The 23,126-nt window shown below is 37.5% G+C and overlaps 1 protein-coding gene across 3 annotated transcripts in view; it reads right to left on the minus strand.

Moving 5' to 3' along the window:
* Positions 1 to 665: 665 nt before the first annotated feature.
* Positions 666 to 23,126, minus strand: part of gfra1a (gdnf family receptor alpha 1a) — a 180,986-nt gene continuing 158,525 nt past the window's right edge. For all 3 annotated transcript variants that reach the window (XM_057847829.1, XM_057847828.1, XM_057847830.1), the window contains 3 exons: positions 16,919 to 17,091; positions 6,042 to 6,089; positions 666 to 5,515 (listed from right to left, as the gene is read on the minus strand). In XM_057847829.1, the coding sequence (XP_057703812.1) occupies positions 5,363 to 5,515; positions 6,042 to 6,089; positions 16,919 to 17,091 (374 nt within the window). In that variant the 3' untranslated portion in view covers positions 666 to 5,362. The remainder of the gene's footprint in view (positions 5,516 to 6,041; positions 6,090 to 16,918; positions 17,092 to 23,126) is intronic.

The following is a 23,126-nucleotide window of genomic DNA, read 5'->3' on the forward strand; positions in this document are numbered from 1 at the left end:
ATTCTGACCACATGCGACTTGTTGCTGTTGTTACATTTATAACGAGGCTAGCTATTCCTGCTCTCGTCTATCAGCGTATCTTAGCTTATTTTAGCAGCAAATATGACCAAAAACATTCAGTGGGCGGCTAATGTTCAAGGCTAATATATCCAATAATGGTTCTGAACAAGTTTTAATGTTTCCCTCGTTCAGGTAACGTAAATAACTTTCATGGTGCTAACTTTCGTGCTAGCTTTAGCAACCACGCAAACAAAAATGTCCAAGCTAACGTGTCATTTTCAGCAGGAGTGTCAAATTCAATTCTGTCACGGGCTAGATTGTAGTTATAGTTTGCTACCGAGGGCCGTTATGTTGGCCAACTCATGTAAATATTTAGCTCATTGCTGCCATTGACGGCGCTAGACGTCCAATCCAGTTTGACATGAACGTTCGTTGAAAAACAGAAGAATAAGCAGTAAATATGGAAATATTCTCTGATTTTTGGACTACAGAAATTTTACGTAAATTATATTTTAGGGAAAAACGTGAAGTCTATATGGGGGGCCGTTTGTAAAGCAGAATACACTGAAAATTACGACAAAGTTTTCTCACATTTAGCGCTACATAGTGTTTAAAACGTGTGAAATTTTTAGTCACCTTTTTTTTTTGTTTTTTTTTTTTGGCACATTTACAGCATTATTTAGCAACTTAAATATTCATTTTTAAATAAGAAATTTTGGACCTGAATGTTTGAATCCAGAACTAAATATTTAATTTAAATCTTAAATTTATATCCTTAATGCTAAATCTGGAAACGGTTGGAACTAAATATTTAGCTTAATATACAAATTCACATGACTGGAGACCGGAAGTAACAAAATAAAAGCTGGAGCACACAAAATACTCTTTAAATAGTTTCTCCTAAATATTTATTTTTCCTATATATTGTTATTATCACAATGACTCATGTCCAAGAGCAGACTGCCACCGTTGAGTAGGTTTCATTTATTTTCAAGCAACGTAAACAAAGTCTAAGCTGCTCCACCAGCTTTTATTTTGTTACTTTCGGTCTCCAGATATGTGCATTTGCATATTAAGCTAAATATTTAGTTCCGACCGTTTCCTGATTTAACATTTAGGATTTAGGATATAAATTTAAGATTTAAATTAAATATTTAGTTCTGGATTTAAACAATCAGGTACAAAACTTCTTATTTAAAAATAAATAAGTTGCCAAATAATGTTGTAAATGTGCAAAAAAAAAAAGTGACTAAAAATTTCACACCATTTTAAACAATGTGTGGCGCTAAATGTGAGAAAATGTCGTCATTTTCAGCATGTGCTGCTTTAAAAACGGCACCCCCATAAGTCTTTGCACATGGTTTACTTTCATGAGCTTCACAAAATGATGTTTGACACCCCTGGTTTGCAGAAATGAGATCAAATCCCTCCAAATACTTAATAACACGGTTCTGACGTTGAAATGCTTTGAGTACATTTATTTGCTTGATGAGCCAAGTTGACCAAAATGATATTTAAAAAATAAAAATAAAAATGCATGCGTCACATCTCGTCGTGAAACGTTGCCACAAGGCCCACGAGCAAAAACCCAAGTAAAATATTCAGTTAAAGGTGGGAAAATGTGTTTTTGTTTCAGGTTTTGTCTCTTGAGACTTTTTTGTGGGTCTAATCATGAAACATGTCCACATAATTTCAGGTTGCCAAGATAAATTGGCGTCAGGGGCTGAATTTTCCCAAAACTCAGAAATGGAAATGAGCCTAAAACGGCTACTTCAAAACAAAATGCAGACTTCCTGCATTTCAAATCTGGCAACCCTCGTGAGGCTAAGCGCTATAGAGATAATGGATGAATCGTGCGCTTTCTGGGACGTTCGCGTTACCATTTAAGCTTCTCTGTCCGTAAAACTGTCAACAAACGGAAATTAAAAGATCGTCGGCATCAACCGGACTTTTCGTTTGTTTTTCACGTATCGGGTCGACTAATCAGAAGTAGTGTTGCACCGATACCATTTTTTGGCTGATTCCGACAGCTGGCCGATGTGCTGATACATTTTTTAAATTTAGTGCTACATAACTAAATCATTGCTATCATTGCTTAACTCATTGTCTGCCATTGACGTATCTACCAGTGATAAACTAATTGGTGGGAGGGATTTTTTTTTTTTTTACCTCATTGACTACGATGACAGAGCTATACAAATGTTCCTTCGCTGCCACCCTCTCACTTCAAATGGATTGGACATCTATGAGTCATTAACTAATTCACAGCAAAAGGTTGTATGGAAGTGTATTGCTGCCACCCATAAAAAAGTTTGGGGTCACATTTTTACATGATTGTTTTCACATTTTTTACATGATAGTTATCACGTTTTTACATGGTAATTATCTCGTTTTTACATAGTAATATCAGATTTTTACATGAAAGTATCAAGATTTACATGCTAATTATCTCGTTTTTACATGAGAGCATCACGTTTTTACATGGTAACGATCACGTTTTTACATGGTAATTATCATGTTTTGATATGATAACAACACGTTGGTATATGATAGCATCACATTTTTACATGATGCTTTATCATGTTTTTATATGATAGTTATCACGCATTTTCATGATAGTTATCACATTTTTACATAATAGTAAAACATTTTTACATGTTAGTGCCACATTTGTACATGAAAGTATCAAGATTTACATGATATCACGTTTTTTTTTTACATGATAGTATCACGTTTTTACATGATAGCATCACTTATCGCGTTTTTTTACATGGTAATTATCACGTTTTCACATGTAATTATCACGTTTTTATATGATAGTTGTCACGTGTTTGCATGATAGTTATCACATTTTTACATGGTAATTATCACATAATAGTAACACATTTTTACATGAAAGAATCAAGATTTACATGATAGTTATCACAAATTTTTTTTTTTACATGATAGTATCACATTTTTACATGATAGTTATCACGTTTTTACATGGTAACCATCCCGTTATGACATGCTAATTATCACATTTTTACATGATGGTATCACATTTTTATTTGATAGTATCACATTTTTACAGTTACACATGATAGTTATGTTTTTAAATGATACATTTTTACATGATAATTTTTGTTTTTACATATCGTCTCATGATAACTTATGTAAATCTTGATACTTGAGATACATGTTTTTTTTACATGCTAATTATCTCATTTTTACATGATAGCATCACGTTTTTACATGATAATTATCACGTTTTTACATGATAGAAACACGTTGGTATAATATGATAGCATCACATTATGCCATGATCGTTATCACATTTTGACATGATCGTATCAAGATTTGCATGACATTCATCACATTTTTTACATGATGACTGTTTTTACATGATACTTATGCTTTTATATGATAATAATCACATTTTACATGATTATTTTTACGCTATACACAGTGGCGCCTCCAGAAATTTTTCATGGGGTGGCCAGATGGGGCCACTTAAAATCTTGGGGTGGCCAAAACTAAAAGCCATAATTTCAGGTTTTCATTATATTATTGCAGTAAAAAAGTCAGGGGAAAACTATCAGAAAGACTTAAGGACACGGCTACTGATATACATTAGTCTATTGCGTAATATTTGATGTTACTAATGATTTAATGTGCATAGTCCATAACTGTCCAGTCAAAATTTTTGAGTTCCATAACAATTCTGTTTTATCGTGTTATGTATATATCAGGCATAAGGTGTACATTTAACTAAGGCTGTCAAACGATTAAAATTATTAATCGAGTTAATCACAGCTTAAAAATTAATTAATCATAATTAATCGCAATTCAAACCATCTCTAAAATGTGCCATATTTTTCTGTAAATTATTGTTGGAATGGAAAGATAAAACGAGACAGATATATACATTCAACATACTGTACATAAGTACTGTATTTGTTTATAATAACAATAAATCCACAAGATGGCATTAACATTATTAACATTCTTTCTGTGAAAGGGATCCACGGATAGAAAGACTTGTAATTCTTAAAGGATAAATGTGAGTTTGTATATTGTGACTAAATATTGCCATCTAGTGTATTTGTTCAGCTTTTAGTAAATGATATCTTAGCGACTTAACTGTTCTGCCCAAATGCATGACGGAAAGTGGTGTAACCATGACTGTGTGTGGTAGCAGCAAATGCTATATCTTCTCTGCGTTGGGTACACTACATGGTATTAAGAAAAAGATCAACTCCTGTCATTCTTCCCCACGTCGCTTCCCACAATATTTATAGTTGCTGTGGGGGAGATGACAAAGCTTTTGCCAATTAAAAGCATGGCCCCAATGAATGCTTGTAAATATTTTTACGTGATTCATTAAAAAAAATTCATTACCACCCGTTAACGCAGTAAATTTGACAGCCCTGCATTAAAAAAACAAAAACAAAATAAATGCATTAATTTGGGATGAAATGCATAACTGATGCTACAACAATCTAATGATATACTGGCAAGCGGGGTGGCCAGTGGGGTGGCCAACCAATTTATAGGGGTGGCCGTGGCCACCCCTGGCCACCCCCTGGTGGCGCCACTGGCTATACAAGATAGTTCTCACGGTTTTACATGATAATTATTACGTGCTCATGTGAAAATTTTCATGTTTTTACGTGATTAGTATTACATGATAGTTATCATGACTTTAGTTCATTTATATATATATATATGTGCATGTATATATATATATATATATATATATATATATATATGGATTGTAGTATCATGTAAAATCATGATAGCATGTAGAAACGTGATAACTATCATGCAAAAATGTGATAACAATCACGTTAAAGCATGACCATTTTCACATAAGCACATATTAATTATCATTTAAGATACTATCATGTCACGTGACAAGATGAAAGAACGTAATATTGGATTTTTTTTTTTCATTTGGGGTGGCAGCAATATTCTTCCGTAATGATTGGGAAGGGTGACAAGTACTCCATTTTTTATAGCGGTGTGCGTAGCTGGCGGCCATTTTAGGTAGGGCAGCAGTTGCGAATTAGATTTGGAAAAGTACATATTGCGCAGCATCGGCACGTTATTTTTTTAGTGCCGTATCAGTGCAACACTAATCAGAATTCCCGTATTATTTCACCAACGCATAGAACACAAAGTACATCAAAAAAGTCCATCACAACGTAAAAAGAAAAAAAAAAAAGAATTAAGAGCGATCCGGAGGGAAGTCATACAGTGAGGATATACCGAGAAGGAAGGAAACAAGTTCACATTATTTCTTTTTTTTTTTTTTTTTTTTTAACATATATGTTTTTTCTTATAAATTTGTTTCGTCAGTCTGACATTTTCCGGCGCGAGGCTACAAGTCACCGAGCGTGGATTTGAAACTGCGGCCGCAGTACCACAACAATAGCAGCGGGGGCAGCAGAGATGTCAGCGCGACGGGTCGGCGGTCGCCGGATGAATTCCTCACAATGGCGTTGGATGTGCTCGGACCATCCATCTGCGGGTCCTGAGGGAAACCGGCAAAAAAAAATCTTGCCGTAAGGGGAATTCATTCATTGGCTGCCTTTGACGCTCATAGAGAAGAGACTGAGGTTACTATGCTATTATGCTATTAAAATATAAAATGTTCTCTATTGGTTTATTTTCTCCCTAATTTATCATCTCAAAGATTGCCACTGACTTTCTGTTAGCGTGTCTATGAAAACGTTCACTCATGCAAAATTCGGAGCAGCGTCGAAAGGCAAGTCGGCCGACGCTAAAGCCGCTTCAACGGATTTGTGCGCTTTGACGGCACATCCAAAGGTTGTTTTTATTTGCGGCAAATGCCAGCGCGCAAAACTTGCAACCTCGCATGTGTTAGCGTGAGCTAATGAAGCTGCGAGCTAACGGGGTGGCTTGAAATGTCACCGACTGTTCAAGCTGACATTTCGCCTGAACTTTAAGCGGCCTCGTCGTCCGGGTCACGTGACTCTGACTTGCCTTGTGACCTCGCACGCTGCGACGCGTAGGAAGATGACGGAGAAACGACTCACCACGCAGAAGATGCTGTCGACGCTGGAGTTGGACTTCAACTTCTGAGCCTGTTGAAAAACATGCACTGTCAACACGTTGAACTCTATGTCAATGAATGAGTTCAGCAATTGAAGCACCATAGCAACAATTAAAAAAAAATAAATCATTTTTTGGTGGGAAAATGCAGTGTTTTCATGGACTAAAGTAACCTTCTTTGAGCAAAAATAGTGTTTTCATGGCTAAACGTAGTATTTTTGTGAGCCAATATAACTGTTTAACACATTGGCTGCCATAGATGGCACGAGACGTCCAATCCGTTTAGACTAGGAGGGATGAATGAACATACGTTCTGATGTAACCATATTTATGACCAAATACAGACACACACATTATGTATATATACAGTGCCCTCCATAATTATTGGCACCCCTGAAAAAGATGTGTTTTTAGCTTCTAATAATTAAAAAAAAAAAATTCAAATGATATGGGACCTTAATGGAAAAAATGAGAAAAATCCAACCTTCAATACAAGTGCACTCATTTAGTGGGGAAAAAATCCCACATAAAGAAAAAAATATTTGACATCAAATAATGTGTGTCACAATTATTAGCACCCCTGGTGTTAATACTTTGTACAACCCCCTTTTGCCAACAAAACAAGATCTGGGGACTGAGATGGCCATGTGAGGAGCTTGATTTTGTGTCTGGTGAACCATTTCTGTGTAGATTTGGTTATATGTTTAGAGTCATTGTCTTGCTGAAAGACCCAGTGACGACCCATCTTCAGCTTTCAGGCAGAGAGCAACAGATTTTGATTTAAAATGTCCTGGTATTTCAAAGCATTCATGATGCCATGCACCCTAACAAGGTTCCCAGGGCCTTTGGAAGCGAAACAGCCCCACAGCATCACTGACCCACCCCCATACTTCACAGTGGGTATGAGGTGCTTTTCAGCATGAGCATCTTTCGTGGCATTCCAGACCCACTAATGCCCCTTTCCCACTGAAACTAGTGGGTCAATGCGCGTTTTTCCAAGCCGATGCAACCCACTAGCAATTGGCATTTGGCACCTTTCCCATTGACAAAAAAAAAGCCGTGTCTTTTTTTTTTTTCCACCCGTGTAACTCCCCCACCCCTCCTCAGCCGTGCATAAGGTTCGTGACGTCACCACGCTAAGATGCGCTTCGACAAGTGCGACCGAATTCATTCAGTTCAAAGAAGTAAACAATGCAAAGCAACATAGAAGCCTCCTTTCCGTTTGTGTTCTCTGTTTTCATGCTTTTTACTGCCCTCAAAATGGTCGAAATGCAGCAAAGGATCAACACTCTGCTTGTGCTGAGACAACGTAGGCGACGTGAATTTTGGCTTGAAATTGAAAGGACTTGTATGTCACAGAAGGAGGAGAAGAGCCTTTGTTTCATCTGTTATGGCTATTGCTAAAGCTGCTACACCGACTGTTCGCCGTATGTGGATCCGGGCTAGAGCACATGGTTTTTGTTTTTTGTTATGACGCATCACGTACTAGCCTACGTCACCACGTAGATTAGCGTGTTGACTGTTGGCTGACATGGCGATCAGAGCCGAGGTGATTTTAACGCGGTCGCTTGGCGGGTTGATTGACATGGGTCGAGGCGGGTCGCTGCACCTTTCCCACTGCCACCAAAAGCTGATTGTTAGTGGGTTGACACAGGTTTTTTGGCCAGTGGGAATGGCGTATTAGAGTGTTTGTTGCCAAATTTGTTATGTGTTTATATTTTACAAATCCATCCATCCATCCATTATCTTCCGCTTAGTTCGGGGTCGGGTCGCGGGGGCAGCAGCTTTAGCAGGGAAGCCCAGACTTCCCTCTCCCCAGCCACTTCAGCCAGCTCCTCCAGCGGGATTCCAAGGTGTTCCCAGGCCAGCCGAGTGACATAGTGTCTCCAGCGTGTCCTGGGTCGACCCCGGGGCCTCCTGCCGGTGGGACATGCCCGGAACACCTCTCCAGGGAGGCGTCCAGGAGGCATCCGAACCAGATGCCCGACCCACCACAACTGGCTCCTCTCAACGCGGAGGAGTAGCGGCTCGACACCAAGCCCCTCCCGGATGACCGAGCTTCTCACCCTATCTCTAAGGGAGAGCCCGGACACCCTGCGGAAGAAACTCATTTCGGCCGCTTGTATCCGGGATCTTGTTCTTTCGGTCACGACCCACAGCTCGTGACCATAGGTGAGGGTAGGAACGTAGATCGACTGGTAAATCGAGAGCTTCGCCTTTTGGCTCAGCTCCTTCTTCACCACAACGGACCGGTGCAGAGTCCGCATCACTGCAGACGCTGCACCGATCCGCCTGTCAATCTCCCGCTCTCTCCCACCCTCACTCGTGAACAAGACCCCAAGATACTTGAACTCCTCCACTTGGGGCAGGATCTCATCCCCGACCCGGAGAGGGCATGCCACCCTTTTCCGGCTTTTCCACCCTTTTCACATTTTACAAATGTGATGTAGTATTCATTTATATTGTCTATTTTATGTTGTATAACTTTAGTTCCTATGTGAATATAAGTTCCTACTTATTTTGTTGTGGTAGGAGGATTCTGTATTGAACACGGGGCCGTGTTGGTTATTATTATGGCAGAGAAGACAGCAGTAAATCAACAAAGACAAGTCAACTGTGCCCCGATCTACCACTCAAGAGATCTGATGGACTCAAAAAGTAGGTTACGATTGCATTTTAGTTTGAAAATCGACCGGATCCACCGTATTTTTACACCAGTGACTTCCGGCCCGATCCTAGCTACCGGTAGTAGTATTGATGCAGGAGGGCCGCGTCTCTCGTCAAATAATCAACTCTGCCGTTTTCGTGCGTCGCGTTGAGCCGCTTCTGGGACGCGTCTAACACGCGGCCGAACTGCGACTGGTGTGCATTGGCTGACTGACTTTAACGCCCGCGTTTCACTGCGTTCTCGCGGCGGCCACGTTGTCGCGCGGTTGACGTTTCTTAACTGTCCTACTATGTTGGTCCTCATTATAGTAGAGAAGACAGAGTAAATATAATCTACACAAAGAAACTGTAACCCGATCGACTCACAGCCTCGAAAAGTAAGGGTTACATTACGTTAGAAACTCGTTCAGTACGCCTCCGTTCCGAACCGAGGACCCCGAAACGAAAAGGTTCAATACGGATACATGTACCGTTACACCCTTAGTATATATATATTAGAGCCAAATTTAAACGTTTTGTGAGCAAATAGTGTTTGTTCACGTATCGACCATAAGGTTTCACCATTGCGCTTTCAAACGTATCACCAGACACTGTTAAAATACTTTTAAAAATATTTATACTTTTCAGAATATTTTTCTGACATTGTTTAAGCCAAGCGAGAGAAGCATGGCGACCCATCAGGCTTATAAAACACCATGTAGTAGGCTACTAACATGACTTCTCGAGCATATTACTTTTCAAAAATATTGAACCTACATGTAATACGCAACCAGCATTTTGATTTTTTTTTTTCATACGTTTAATGAGAAATGACAGTAACGGCCATAGCAACCGCTACATGTGTCGAATCTCAAGAATTCTCGCATAGAGCAATTGACGAAATGAACTTCTGCTTTATTTTCACATCACGATAACAAAAAGTTTTAAAATCCTTTTGTTTGTGTGCTGAGCATTTTCTGTCTTCTTTCATGAGCATTTTTTAAAAGCATCACCTCAATACCAAAGGCCTGCGTGCGCATAGCTTGAGGCGTTTTTATTCTGGAAATGGAAATGCGACCCATGCTAATGTGACTTTTGCGTTCATCCAGGTATTAGACAGAACCGGAGCAAACGCAGGGTAGGAATACATTTCCTCCTCTTCCTCTTGTTTACTTCTCTTTGAATTGCAAATAAGCCACGTAAATCTTTTTTTTTTTTATGATTCACATTTTCATCATTTCATATTCGATCTGAAGGGTCAACTTACAAAATCCTTTTTACCTGCAATGAAAGCTCCAAAGTTCCAAAAGCAATGCCGCCGCGATGTGCGCTGAACGCTTGAAAAGTCATTTTGTCCTCTTATTAAAAATTGTGTCATCAGGAGAGCAGCCTGCGGTGCCACCAAATCAAAAACCGCCAACGCTGATTACTCAGCAAATCAACTTTGCAATCAATAACGTGGCTACAAATGTCCCTGGGACTATTTCTTTGCAAACTATTGCAATTAACTTGCAACTTCAAATGATTACGTGAAAAGAACTCATGGAAAATAAATATTTAACAACATAAACTGTCACCAATGGGAAGTGGCGCGGGAATTAAGAACACTACAGATAAATAGGAAGTGTAACATAAAACGACCTCAGAGAAAAAGGAACGTAAAACAGAAGTGTAGTTAGCTACATAGTCATTTGAACATTATTCATTCACCTTCCGTATCACTAGGCTCGTGGATTAAAACGCTTTTTTACAAAAAGGGCTACACTGGGCCATTAAAACACTAGATTTGCTCAGATAAAGGCCACACTATGCTATTAAAACATGACATTTGCTCACAAAAAGGCTATGTTAGGCCATTAAAATGTATTTGTTAACCCAAAAATGCTACATGCTGCCTTCAAAACATATTTTTTTTAGGGCTGTCAAACGATTAAAATTTTTAATCGAGTTAATTACAGCTTAAAAATTAATTAATCGTAATTAATCGCAATTCAAACCATGTATAAAATATGCAATATTTTTCTGTAAATTATTGTTGAAATGGAAAGATAAGACACAAGATGGATATATACATTCAACATACGGTACATAAGGACTTTTTGTTTATTATAACAATAAATCAACAAGATGGCATTAACATTATTAACATTCTGTTAAAGCGATCCATGGATAGAAAGACTTGTAGTTCTTAATAGAAAAATGTTAGTACAAGTTAGAGAAATTATAGATTAAAACCCCTCTTAATGTTTTCGTTTTAATAACATTTGTAAAATTTTCAATCAAAAAATAAACTAGTAGCCCGCCATTGTTGATGTCAATAATTACTTACTCAATGCTCATGGATGCCTATAAAATCAGTCGCACCTAAGCGCCAGCAGAGGGCGGCAAAACTCCATAAAACACAACAAGTGAGCGTTTCAATGTGTACTGTCATTTAAAACTCTCTGAGCGGGGCATCTGCGTTAATTGCGTCAAATATTTTAACGTGATTAACTAAAAAAATTAATTAACGCCCGTTAACGCGATAATTTTGACAGCCCTAATTTTTTTATAAATAAGACGTCTACATTTAGCATCAAAACACTCTTTGCTTACAAAAAAAGCTACTTTCAGGCCATTGAAATATTATATTTGCTCACGAAAGGTTGCATTATGCTATTAAAACACAATTTGTGCTCACAAAAGGCAATATTTGACTATTAAAACACTACATTTGCGAACAAAAGGTTATATTATGCTATTGAAAAACAACGTTTGCTCACAAAAAGGCTTTATTTGTCTATTAGAACACAAAAGGTTACATTATGCCATTAAAATATTGTAATTGCTCACAAAAGCGTTACTTTCAGGCCATTAAAACACTATATTTGCTCACGGAAGGTTACATTATGCTATTAAATCATGATATTTGCTAACAAAAAAAGCTATATTTGGCGAATAAAAAAACAATGTTTGCTCACAAAAAGGCTACATCTGGCTAATTAAACACTATATTTGCTCACAAAAGGCTATATTTGGCTATTAGAACACTATAATTGTCCACAAAAGGTTACGTAATGCTGTTAAAGCACAATATTTCCTCACAAAAAAAGCTATATTTAGCTACTTAAAAAACAATGATTGGTCACAAAAATGCTATGTTTAGCTAATAAAACACTGTACTGGCTCACAAAAAAGTATATATTTGGCTATTAAAACACAATATTTTCTCTCCAAAGATTACATTATGCTATTAAAATATTGTAATTGCTCACAAAAGTGTTATTGTAATTGCTCACAAAAGTGTTACTTTTAGGCCATTAGAACACTTATTTGCTCATGGAAGGTTACATTATGCTATTAAAACATGATTTGTGCTCACAAAAAGGTCACATTATACTATTAAAACACAATGTTTGCTGACAAAAAGACCATATTTGCCTAATAAAACACTATATTTGCTAACAAAAAGGCTTTATTTGTCTATTAAAACACAAAAGGTTACATTATGCCATTAAAATATTGTAATTGCTCACAAAAGCGTTACTTTCAGGCCATTAAAAAACTATGTTTGCTCACGGAAGGTTACATTATGCTATTAAATCATAATATTTGCTCACAAAAAGGCTATATTTGGCGACAAAAAAACAATGTTTGCTCACAAAAAGGCTATATCTGGCTAATGAAACACTATGTTTGCTCACAAAAGGTTACATAATGCTATTAAAACACAATATTTTCTCACAAAAAAAAAGAAGCTATTTTTAGGCACTTAAAAAACAATGATTGGTCACAAAAATGCTATGTTTAGCTAATAAAATACTGTACTGGCTCACAAAAAGTATATATTTGGCTATTAAAACACAATATTTTCTCTCAAAAGGTTACATTATACTATTAAAATATTGTAATTGCTCACAAAAGTGTTACTTTTAGGCCATTAAAACACTTATTTGCTCACGGAAGGTTACATTATGCTACTAAAACATGATTTGTGCTCACAAAAAGGCTATATTTGGCTAATAAAACACTATATTTGCCAACAAAAGGTCACGTTATACTATTAAAACACAATGTTTGCTGACAAAAAGACCATATTTGCCTAATAAAACACTATATTTGCTAACAAAAAGGCTATATTTGGCTAATAAAACACTATATTTGCCCACAAAAGGTTACGTTATGCTATTGAAACACAATATTTGCTCACAATAATGCTATATATGGCCATTAAAAAAACAATGGTAGCTCACAAAAACACTATATTTGACTAATAAAACACCATGTTTGCTTACAAAAAGGCTATGTTGGTTGTTAAAACCCTAAATTTGCTCACAAAAAAGGCTATATTTGGTTATTAAAACACTATATTTGCTCACAATAAGACTATATTTAGCTAACAAAATGCTAGTATTTGCTCACAAAAAGGCTATATTTGGCGATTAAAAATTACTATATTTGCCCACAAAAGGTTACGTTATATTATTGAACCACAATATTTGCTTACAAAAATGCTATATTTGGCGACATAAAAAAACAATGTTTGCTCACAAAAAGACTAGCTAATAAAACACGATATTTGCCCAAAAAAGTTACGTCATGCTATTAAAAGAATATTTGCTTGCAAAAAGGCTATTTATAGTTATTTAAAAAACAATGTGCGGCACGGTGGCTGAGTGGTTAGCACGTCTGCCTCACAGTTCTGAGATCAAGGGTTCAATCCCGGGCTTCGGCCATCCTGTGTGGAGTTTGCATGTTCTCCCCGTGCCTGCGTGGGTTTCCTCCGGGGACTCCGGTTTCCTCCCACATCCCAAAAACATGCATGGTAGGCTGATTGAACACTCTAAATTGTCCGTAGGTATGAGTGTGTGCGTGAATGGTTATATGTCTCCTTGTGCCCTGTGATTGGCTGGCAACCAGTTCAGGGTGTCCCCTGCCTACTGCCCATTGTTAGCTGGGATAGGCTCCAGCACCTCCGCGACCCTCGTGAGGAAACAGCGGCATGGAAAATGAATGAATGAATGAATAAAAACCAATGTTTGCTCACAAAAAGGCTACATTTGGCTACCAAAACACTATATTTGCCCTCAAAAATGTTATATTTGGCTAATTAAAAAAACAGTTTTTGCACACAAAAAGGCTACATTTCGCTATTCAAAGGCTATAATTGCTCACGGAAGGTTACGTCATGCTATTAAAGCACGATATTTACTCAGAAAAAGGCTACATTTGGCTAATTAACACAAATTTTGCTAACAAAAACCCTATTTTCGGCCATCAAAACACTATATTTGCTCACGAAAGGTTACATTATGCCATTAAAACTCAGTATTTGCTCACAATAAGATTATATTCAGCTAATTAAACACTATATTTGTGAACAAAAGGGCTATATTTGGCTATTAAAACACTATATTTGCTCACGAAAGGTTACGTTATACTATTGAAACAATTTTGTCTCACATAAAGACTATTTGGCTACTTTGAAAACAGTGTTTGCTCACAAAAAGACTATATTTATGTCATAAAACACTATATCTCCTCACAAAAAGGCTATATTTGGATATTAAAACATTTTATTTGCCCACAAAAGGTTACATTATGCTATTGAAACACAATATTTGCTCACAAAAAGGCTATATTTGGCTACTTAAAAAACAATGTTTGCTCACAAAAAGGCTATATTTGGCTATTAAAACAATACAGTCGCTCATGAAAAGTTACATTATGCTATCACACAATGATATTTACTCACAAAAAGGCTATATTTGGCTACTTAAAAACCAATGTTTGCTCGCAAAAAGACTATTTAGCTAATAAAACACTATATTTGCTCAACAAAAGGCTAATTTGGCTATTCAAACATTATAGTTGCTCACGAAAGGTTACATTATGCTATTAAATCAAAATATTTACTCACAAAAAGGCTACATTTGGCTAGTATAACAGTATATTTGCCCACAAAAAGTTACGTCATGCTATTACAACAATATTTGTTTGCAAAAAGGCTATTTATGGTTATTGAATAAACAATGTTTGCTCACAAAAAGCCTACATTTGGCTACCAAAACACTATATTTGCCCTCAAAAATGCTATATTTGGCTGATTAAAAACACAGTTTTTGCTCACAAAAAGGCTATATTTCGCTATTCAAACGCTATAATTGCTCACGGAAGGTTACGTCATGCTATTAAAGCACGATATTTCCTCAGAAAAAGGCTACATTTGGCTAATTAACACAAATTTTGCTCACAAAAACCCTACTTTCAGGCCATCAAAACACTATATTTGCTCACAAAAGGTTACATTATGCTATTAAAACACAGTATTTGCTCACAATAAGATTATATTCAGCTAATTAAACACTATGTTTGTGAACAAAAAGGCTATATTTGGCTATTAAAACACTATATTTGCTCACAAAAGGTTACGTTATACTATTGAAACAACATTTTCTCATATAAAGACTGTATTTGGCTACCCGTAAATTTCGGACTATTAGCCGCTACTTTTGTCCTTCACTTTGAATCCTGCGGCTTATAGTCCAATGCGGCTTATTTTTTGATTTTTTTGAGTTAATAGGTAACACTTTATATGACAGCGGCATCATAAGACCGTCATAATTGTGACATTCAAAAGTGAGCTAATTTGCCGGATAACACAAAATTCCATCCGTTATAGGCATTCACGATTGCTTATGACAGTGTTATGTCATAATTATGATTGTCTTATGGCGCCACTGTCAAATAAAGTTACAAAATACCATAACTAGCAATTAATGAAAAAACTGGATTGTAACTGAAGAAGTAATTAGCACAGAACATGAATTTTGATTTTGTTATTTACATCTGTAGCGCTGCAATGCATGCTAGGAGGCATGTTTGATGACTACAGTGTGGACAGCAGGTGGCAGCAGAGGTTGATTGTCTCTCTCAAGGGAGCAGTGATGGCCAAATAAAGCTTCTTGAAGCAATGACGCTTCAAAGGTTCATGGTGGTTCATTTGGTCATATGATGCCGCTGTCAAATGAAGTGTTACCGGATGATATCTTTTGGTGTAACTATCTCATAATAAAGTGACGACAGCTGCGGCTTATAGTCCAGTGCGGCTTATCTATGAACAAATGCAGTTTTCGTCTCAAATTTGGTGGGTGGCGGCTTATAGTCAGGTGCGCCTTATAGTGCGAAAATTACAGTACTTTGAAAACAGTGTTTGCTCACAAAAAGACTATATTTGTCATAAAACACGATATCTCCTCACAAAAAGGCTATATTTGGATATTCAAACATTTTTTTTGCCCATAAAAGATTACATTATGCTATTGAAACACAATATTTGCTCACAAAAAGGCTATATTTGGCTACTTAAAAAACAATGTTTGCTCACAAAAAGGCTATATTTGGCTATTAAAACAATATAGTCGCACATGAAAGGTTACATTATGCTATCAAATCTTGATATTTACTCACAAAAAGGCTATATTTGCCTATTAAACCACACGTTTTGCTCACAAAAACAGTACTTTCAGGCTATTAAAAAACTGTGTTTGCTCACGAAAGGTTACATTATACTATTAAAACAATGTTTGCTCACAAAAAGGCTGTATTGGCCTATTTAAAAACAATGTTTGCTCACAAAAAAAGGCTGTATTCGGCTCTTAAAACACTATATTTGCCCACAAAAGGTTACATTATGCTATTAAAACACAATATTTGCTCACCAAAAGGCTATGTTTGGCTATTAAAACACTATATTTGGTGACAGAAGACAGTATTTTCCTACATTTTTGCAACATTCGGCCAAGAAATTGGTTCACAAATCAATGTTAGATTATGCCGTTAAAAGACTATTTGTTTACCAAACGGCTACGTTAGGGCATTAACGCAATGCCATTGATGTTTCAGTGCCACTGACAGCACGAGACGTCCGATCCATTTTTCTAGTGCCGTCAATGGCAGCAGCCAATGACTTCAATGAGTTGAGGCCGTATTGTGTTGGTTTTGTGTGCCAACACACTGACTGACTTCCTGCCCGGAGGCACGATTGCCGCTGACCGCGAGTCCGTTTCATCAGCCGCGCCAGCTCAATTCCCGCTGGTGGGAACGCTGCCTCTACGTGCCAACAGGCCTAGTTTGGAATTTTAGCCGACTTTTTTTAGTGACTTTGATTAAGTGTATTGTTGGTTTTCATTTCTTTATCAAACATTTCGGCTAGCGAATTATTCTCGATGCAAACCTGCAGACTTCCGCAGAAGTGGTATATTCTGGGGTCGCTCTCGATGTGGTTGTCCACGTGGTTGTTGGGGTGGCGTTGGCGCGGCGACGTGACGGCGGTGGTGGTTTGGCCGGGAGACGGGGGCTGCCACACGCTCATGTCCGTGCCGTTCCCGAAGGCCTGGATGGCGTTACCTGCCGACACGAAAAACAACCACCTGTCACGGGTTAGGGTTTATGACATTTTGTCAGACATCTTGGACGGTTTGGGTGCCATTTCTATGTATAGGGTGACCCAAAAAAACAAACATTTTAACAATCCATCAAAAAACAACAGTGATGGAAGAAAAATAGGTCACACTTTATTTGACAGTGGTGTCATAAGACTGTCATTAGACGGTCATAATTATGACATGACACTGTCATGGGCATTAATGAATGCTTATGACAGATGTCATTAAAGCAACACAGGTAACTTTTCAATGTTTCTAAAATATTTTCATTACATTTGTGATAATACGTCGACTGACAACTAGTTGAATGACACCTCTTTTATAGCTTGAAGGAGTCTGTATCGCTTTCACCGGCACGAATTGACTTTGAGGAGGGTGGCAGGAACCTTGCCTCACACAAAAAAAAAACTACAAATGTGCTGGCTGCTTTATGCCATACAACACTTCCCCCTTTTCCCATTCATAAAGACGAAAGTCGATACGAACGCTTTAGCGTGAATTCTGTAAAGATGGCAGAGCAACAAAAAGAGACAAAAAAGTTTTGTCTGAGGAGGAAAAAAGGGAGGCTACCAGGCAATACAGAATAAACATTGACCTGAATTTCACTCGCTGGCATGACAAGCCGCGCTGACGATTTCGGCTGGGGGTTGGTTAGCCACACTAAGCTAGACGGTTGATAACCATCATATGCTATTGTTTAGCCAAAACTGGATTAATTACCTAATTATTATTCATCCTTTACACAGTCGCTGGAAACAGAAATGTTATTTAATCCATCTCCAGGCGACCGGGAGATTGATTTTTGATTGACTGATGATTTTACTACACTGTGCAGGTGTGTTCTGGTCCTCATGGGAAACGCAGCGCTAGTGCTAATAGGAAACGCTGTCTTTCTTTTTTTTTTTTTTTTTTTTGAAAACTTTATTTATTGGTCAGATATGTCTCTTGACATAATGAATGAACATTTGAGCATTTTTTTCCTTTTTTAACATATGAAACCAAAAAACTCACACAAAAAAACCCCCAAATCAATTGAAAGAAGAAACTCTCACCAAAAAAACAACAACAAAAAAAACCCCCCAAAAAAACCTCAACCCCCCCATGACCCAAGGCACATATCTCCAAAAAACTATATGATTATTGTTCCCCTTTAAAAGGGAAAAAGGCATAGATCAAGAAAAACTATATTCACATATATTTGGGGCAAATTTCAAACATTCACACAAAGACGACATTCTGTGCTTTTAACATATACCAAAAAAGGGATCCAGACGTCCTCAAAGGACTCAGGCGGACCACAGAGTGTCAATCAAATTTTTCCCGTTTGAGAAAATATAGACATTATAGTCAGACCAATATGCAGTTAGAGAATGACATAACCAAAACGTGTACATAATCGGCTGGAGCCTGCTTATATCGATCACAAGTGGAGGAGACACGCCGTCTTCCTCAAGGCAAAACACTACCGCATTTGTCCACCGACGTCGCTAGTGTCATCTGGAAAATGTTGTCACGAACTTCATTCATGTCCAACTCCGACATCCATTCAAAAGTGAGATCTGGCAAGAAGCGCGCACGCGCACACACGAAGAAGAGCACATTTGCGCCCACGGAGAAGTCAGGTAGCCGAGTGAAAGAGAGAGGGGAAAGATTACAGCTGCAAGCCTGCGTGTACATTTGTTGCTTGTGAAGCATCCACAGAGGTAACACTTGTTTATAACACAATTTGTACTGTTTATTGTGAGTTTTCAATTGTTGTCGAATAGTTGGGGCGAGTTTATGTGATTGTTTTTGATGACGTGCGGATGTGTGGATTGTTATTGCTGTATTAGCAGCTAGTTGTAAACGCAAATTCGAATTGCTGTTATTGAAGAGGAAACTGATTTAATTTCATTTTTGTTTTAGTTCAAGTGTTGCTGTCATGAGCAGCTGAGTAAAGTCAGCAATCCATACGGACGTTTGCCATCAACATTTCAGAGCTTATCACGCTGTCTAGCTGGGACTTAGATCCAACATCGTGGCGGGGACAGTACAATGACGTATAATACATGTTTTTGGACAGTAATCTTGAAATTTAGGGGGTATTTAGGGGTACTTAAAGGGTAAATTATGACTAACGTGGAAATTCGGGTTACGTCGCCAGCGTAGGAACGGAACTTGTTCGTAACCTGGGGACTACCTGTATATTATTTTGATGAAAAAGTTACCAAGCTGTCGAGTGCTACCGTACTTTAACGGTTACCTCAGTCGAGCCCTGCAAAAACGGCTGTGTTGTCTGTTTTTGCACAACTTTAAAATTTCAAATGCTGTGATGAAAACAGCTTTTTTTTCCTGTTGTACCAAACCTGTACCGAACCGTGACTTGTGGGTGCCGTTACACCCATATAGGTAGTCCCCGGGTTACAACGTACTCAGTTTATGTGATTTCGACTTTACGATGCCGGTGTCTCATCCTCCTTTTTGTCTTCAGTTTTTTTGTTTTTTTTTTGTCGCTTAAACGGTACCTTATTGTATCCCATAGTGTCTTATTTTTTACTTTACTTGATTAATATGACGTGTTCTGTCCTCACTAAACGTGAACTTTTTGAAGCTTTCTACTCCACGCGGATATACGGGTTACGTCGCCAGTGACAGGGACTACCTGTATTTTATTCCCGGGTTTTAACGTAGGCATGTGCCGGTATGATATTCTGACAGTATAATAACCTTAAGCCAAAATATCACAGTTTCACAGTATCACGGTATTGCAATTATAGCTCTAAAATGTGTTACATTTAGATATCTTGGTTTAATAAAAACAAAACAAAAATCACGTCTTTCCATTGAACCGGATTTTTATTTTTCAAAACATAATAGCAAATTGTTAAATTGTAAAAGTTAAAATAAATAAATAAATTTAAAAAACAGAATATTCTAAATACAATTGAAATAAATGCAGTCCTTTGGGTGAGGCTAAACCCACAGCAACAGCTCAACATTATTAGCATCGAAAAAAAATAATTATTTTCCATAAAAAGCACGTGTGTATGACTCGTATCATGTTTACATAATACACACACTCTTTCTCAACACAGACAGTTACTGGAGAGAAAAAACCAACACATTTTACCACCGCTAGACACACTAAACGTGCTGGAGTTAACTCTCTTAACTGGTGGGAAATGACAGTGGTTACAAACTTTTAATTTTGTATAAATTAGGGCTGTCAAAATTATTGTAATAATTAATTACAAAATTATTGTAATAATTAATCATTAATTAATTAATTAGTAATTAATTTTTAAAATTAATCACGTTAAAATATTTCACGCAATTAACGCACATGCCCCGCTCAAACAGATTAAAATGACAGTGCAGTGTTATGTCCGCTTGTTACTTGTTTTTTGGTGTTTGGCGCCCTCTGCTGGCGCTTGGGTCCAACTGATTTTATGGGTAAGTACCATGAGTGAGCATGGTTATTGACATCAACAATGGAGAGCTACTAGTTTATTTTTTGATTGAAAATTTTACAAATTTTAATAAAACTAAAACATTAAGAGGGGGTTTGATATAAAATTTCTATAACTCTTACTAACATTTATCTTTTAAGAACTACAAGTCTTTCTATCCATGGATTGCTTTAAGAGAATGTTAATAATGTTAATGCCATCTTGTTGATTTATTGTCATAATAAACAAATACAGTCCTTATGTACCGCATGTTGAATATATATATCCATCTGGTGTCTTATCTTTACATTCCAACAATAATTTACAGAAAAATATGGCATATTTTATAGATGGTTTGAATTGCGATCAATTACGATTAATTAATTTGTAAGCTGTAATTAACTCGATGAAAGATTTTAATAGTTTGACAGCCCTATTATAAATGCAAAATCATATTGGAGGTATTGCCTCCTCAGTAGCCACCCTCTGCAAACATGTTTTATATGTCGGTTGGCCCTCTTCCTCGAAGCCGCGGCCGTCTGTAACTTTTCTGTAGCCAAAGTATTCCCATACCAGCGATTTTGTTTTCTTCGATGAGGAAAAAAGTTCAGGAGTTTCACCTCCTCCAGCCATCGTGTTACACAGCTGACTTACTGATACTGAGCAACAGTGTCTCCATGCATCTTTGGGACATAAAAAAATAGCTAATACTTTTGGGACGGTAAGACGGAAATTTTTTGCGGTTTTGAAACTTTGACGTTTTCATACCACCGTATACCTTTAAACCGGTACTTGGCACATGTCTACAAACCCTGGCAAAAAGTATGGACTCACCAGTCTCGGACGAGCACTCACTCAGGCATTTTATCATGTAGAACAAACTCAGATAAAAAGCTTGAAAAAATAATGAATTAGTTCAAAAGTGCAACTCTTTAGCATTCAGAAACACTAAAAGAAATTAATAAAAAACATTGTGGTGGTCAGTAAATGTTAAATTTATAGAGCTAGTGCAGGGAAATATATTTGGAATCACTCCATTCTGAGGAAAATAATATGGAATCATCAGAAACAAACAAAGAAATAAAAAATCAAAACAGATCTCTAGTATTTAGTAGCACCACCTCTCTGGCTTTTATAACAGCTTGCAGTCCCTGAGGCATGGACTTGATGAGTGACAATTTGGTCTCAACTCTCTTTTGATTGCAGTTGCCAGATCATACTTGCTGGTCGGAGCATTGATGTGGGCCGTTTTTTTTCAATTTCCACCACAGTTTATCAATAGGGTTGAGATCTGGACTATTTGCAGGCCATGACATTAACTGGATGACTCATTCTCCAAGGAATGATTTAACAGTTTTAGCTCTGTGGCATGATGCATTGTCATCTTGGAAAATGACAAACATATTTTCAATTGAAGGGATATGAAAGCAGTCTAAAATTTCAATGTACACTTGTGCATTTATTGAAGATTTACCCACAGCCATCTCCCCAGGGCCTTTGCCTGACATGCAGCCCCATATCATCAAGGAATGAGGGAATTTCGATGTCTTCTTCAGGCAGTCATCTCTGTAAATCTCACTGGAACGGCACCAAATAAAAGTTCCAGCATCATCATCTAGTCCAATGCAGATTCTTGACTCTTGACACATTGTCCAATGCAGATTCTGGACTCCTGAGTGCTCGTCCGAGACTGGTGATTCCATACTTTTTGCTAGGGGTTGTAGTACTAAGTGGTATTTCCTAGTTTGTGTCGTCGCATTGACATTTAAAAACACTATTGTTTCCCAAAAAGTTGTGGTTTGTGGTCACGACTTTGAAATTCGATTTTCCACTTTTCTTAATCGTTGTACTTCCTAATGCTTTATATGTACATTTCCTCCTTATTTTATAGACGTAGTTTGATCTGAAAGATAAAGAAATAACGTTTAACAAATATTTTCTGCATATTTTCTGCATAACTCAGACGTAAAATTGGAGATTTTGAATATAGCCTGTAATCTTAGCAAAAACAAACTTTTACCTTTTTAGTGGCACTTTTTCATTTAGTTTGGACCCAAGCAACTAGGTTGGGTTTAGAGTTGAGGAACTGTGTTAGGGTTAGGACACTTCACGACATCTGTCATAAGCATTCATTAATGTTCATGACAGAAATCAATCACGTAACAACCTGATCCCGAATTTTTGCAACACTACGCATCCGTGATTTTGTATTTTCTTTCTTCCGAGCTGGCATTTCGAAACGTCAATCAGGAGCTCGTTTGTGTGGTCCCTGTTCGGAAATAAAAGTTGATGGCTTGCGGGCTGAGGGCTCAATTAAAACAGAGAGACCGCGTACTTAGCGAGCGTGCTTATCGCCTGCCTTGTTTTGCAATTCAGCAAGCAGAAACATCCGCTGACGACTGTACGTCGAATCTCGAGAGTCCATTACAGCTTCTCACTGTACCTGGCTACAACAAAGACAAAAGTAATCATGCTCTCCTGCCAAATGAAAACCGTCCCGTTTCCGGCCTGACATCCAATAATAAGTCACGAACAAAGCGTCCCGGACCGCTCATCTTGCGGACTTTTT

This window comes from Corythoichthys intestinalis, chromosome 10 (assembly GCF_030265065.1).
Source record: "Corythoichthys intestinalis isolate RoL2023-P3 chromosome 10, ASM3026506v1, whole genome shotgun sequence".
Classification (NCBI taxonomy): Eukaryota; Metazoa; Chordata; class Actinopteri; order Syngnathiformes; family Syngnathidae; genus Corythoichthys; species Corythoichthys intestinalis.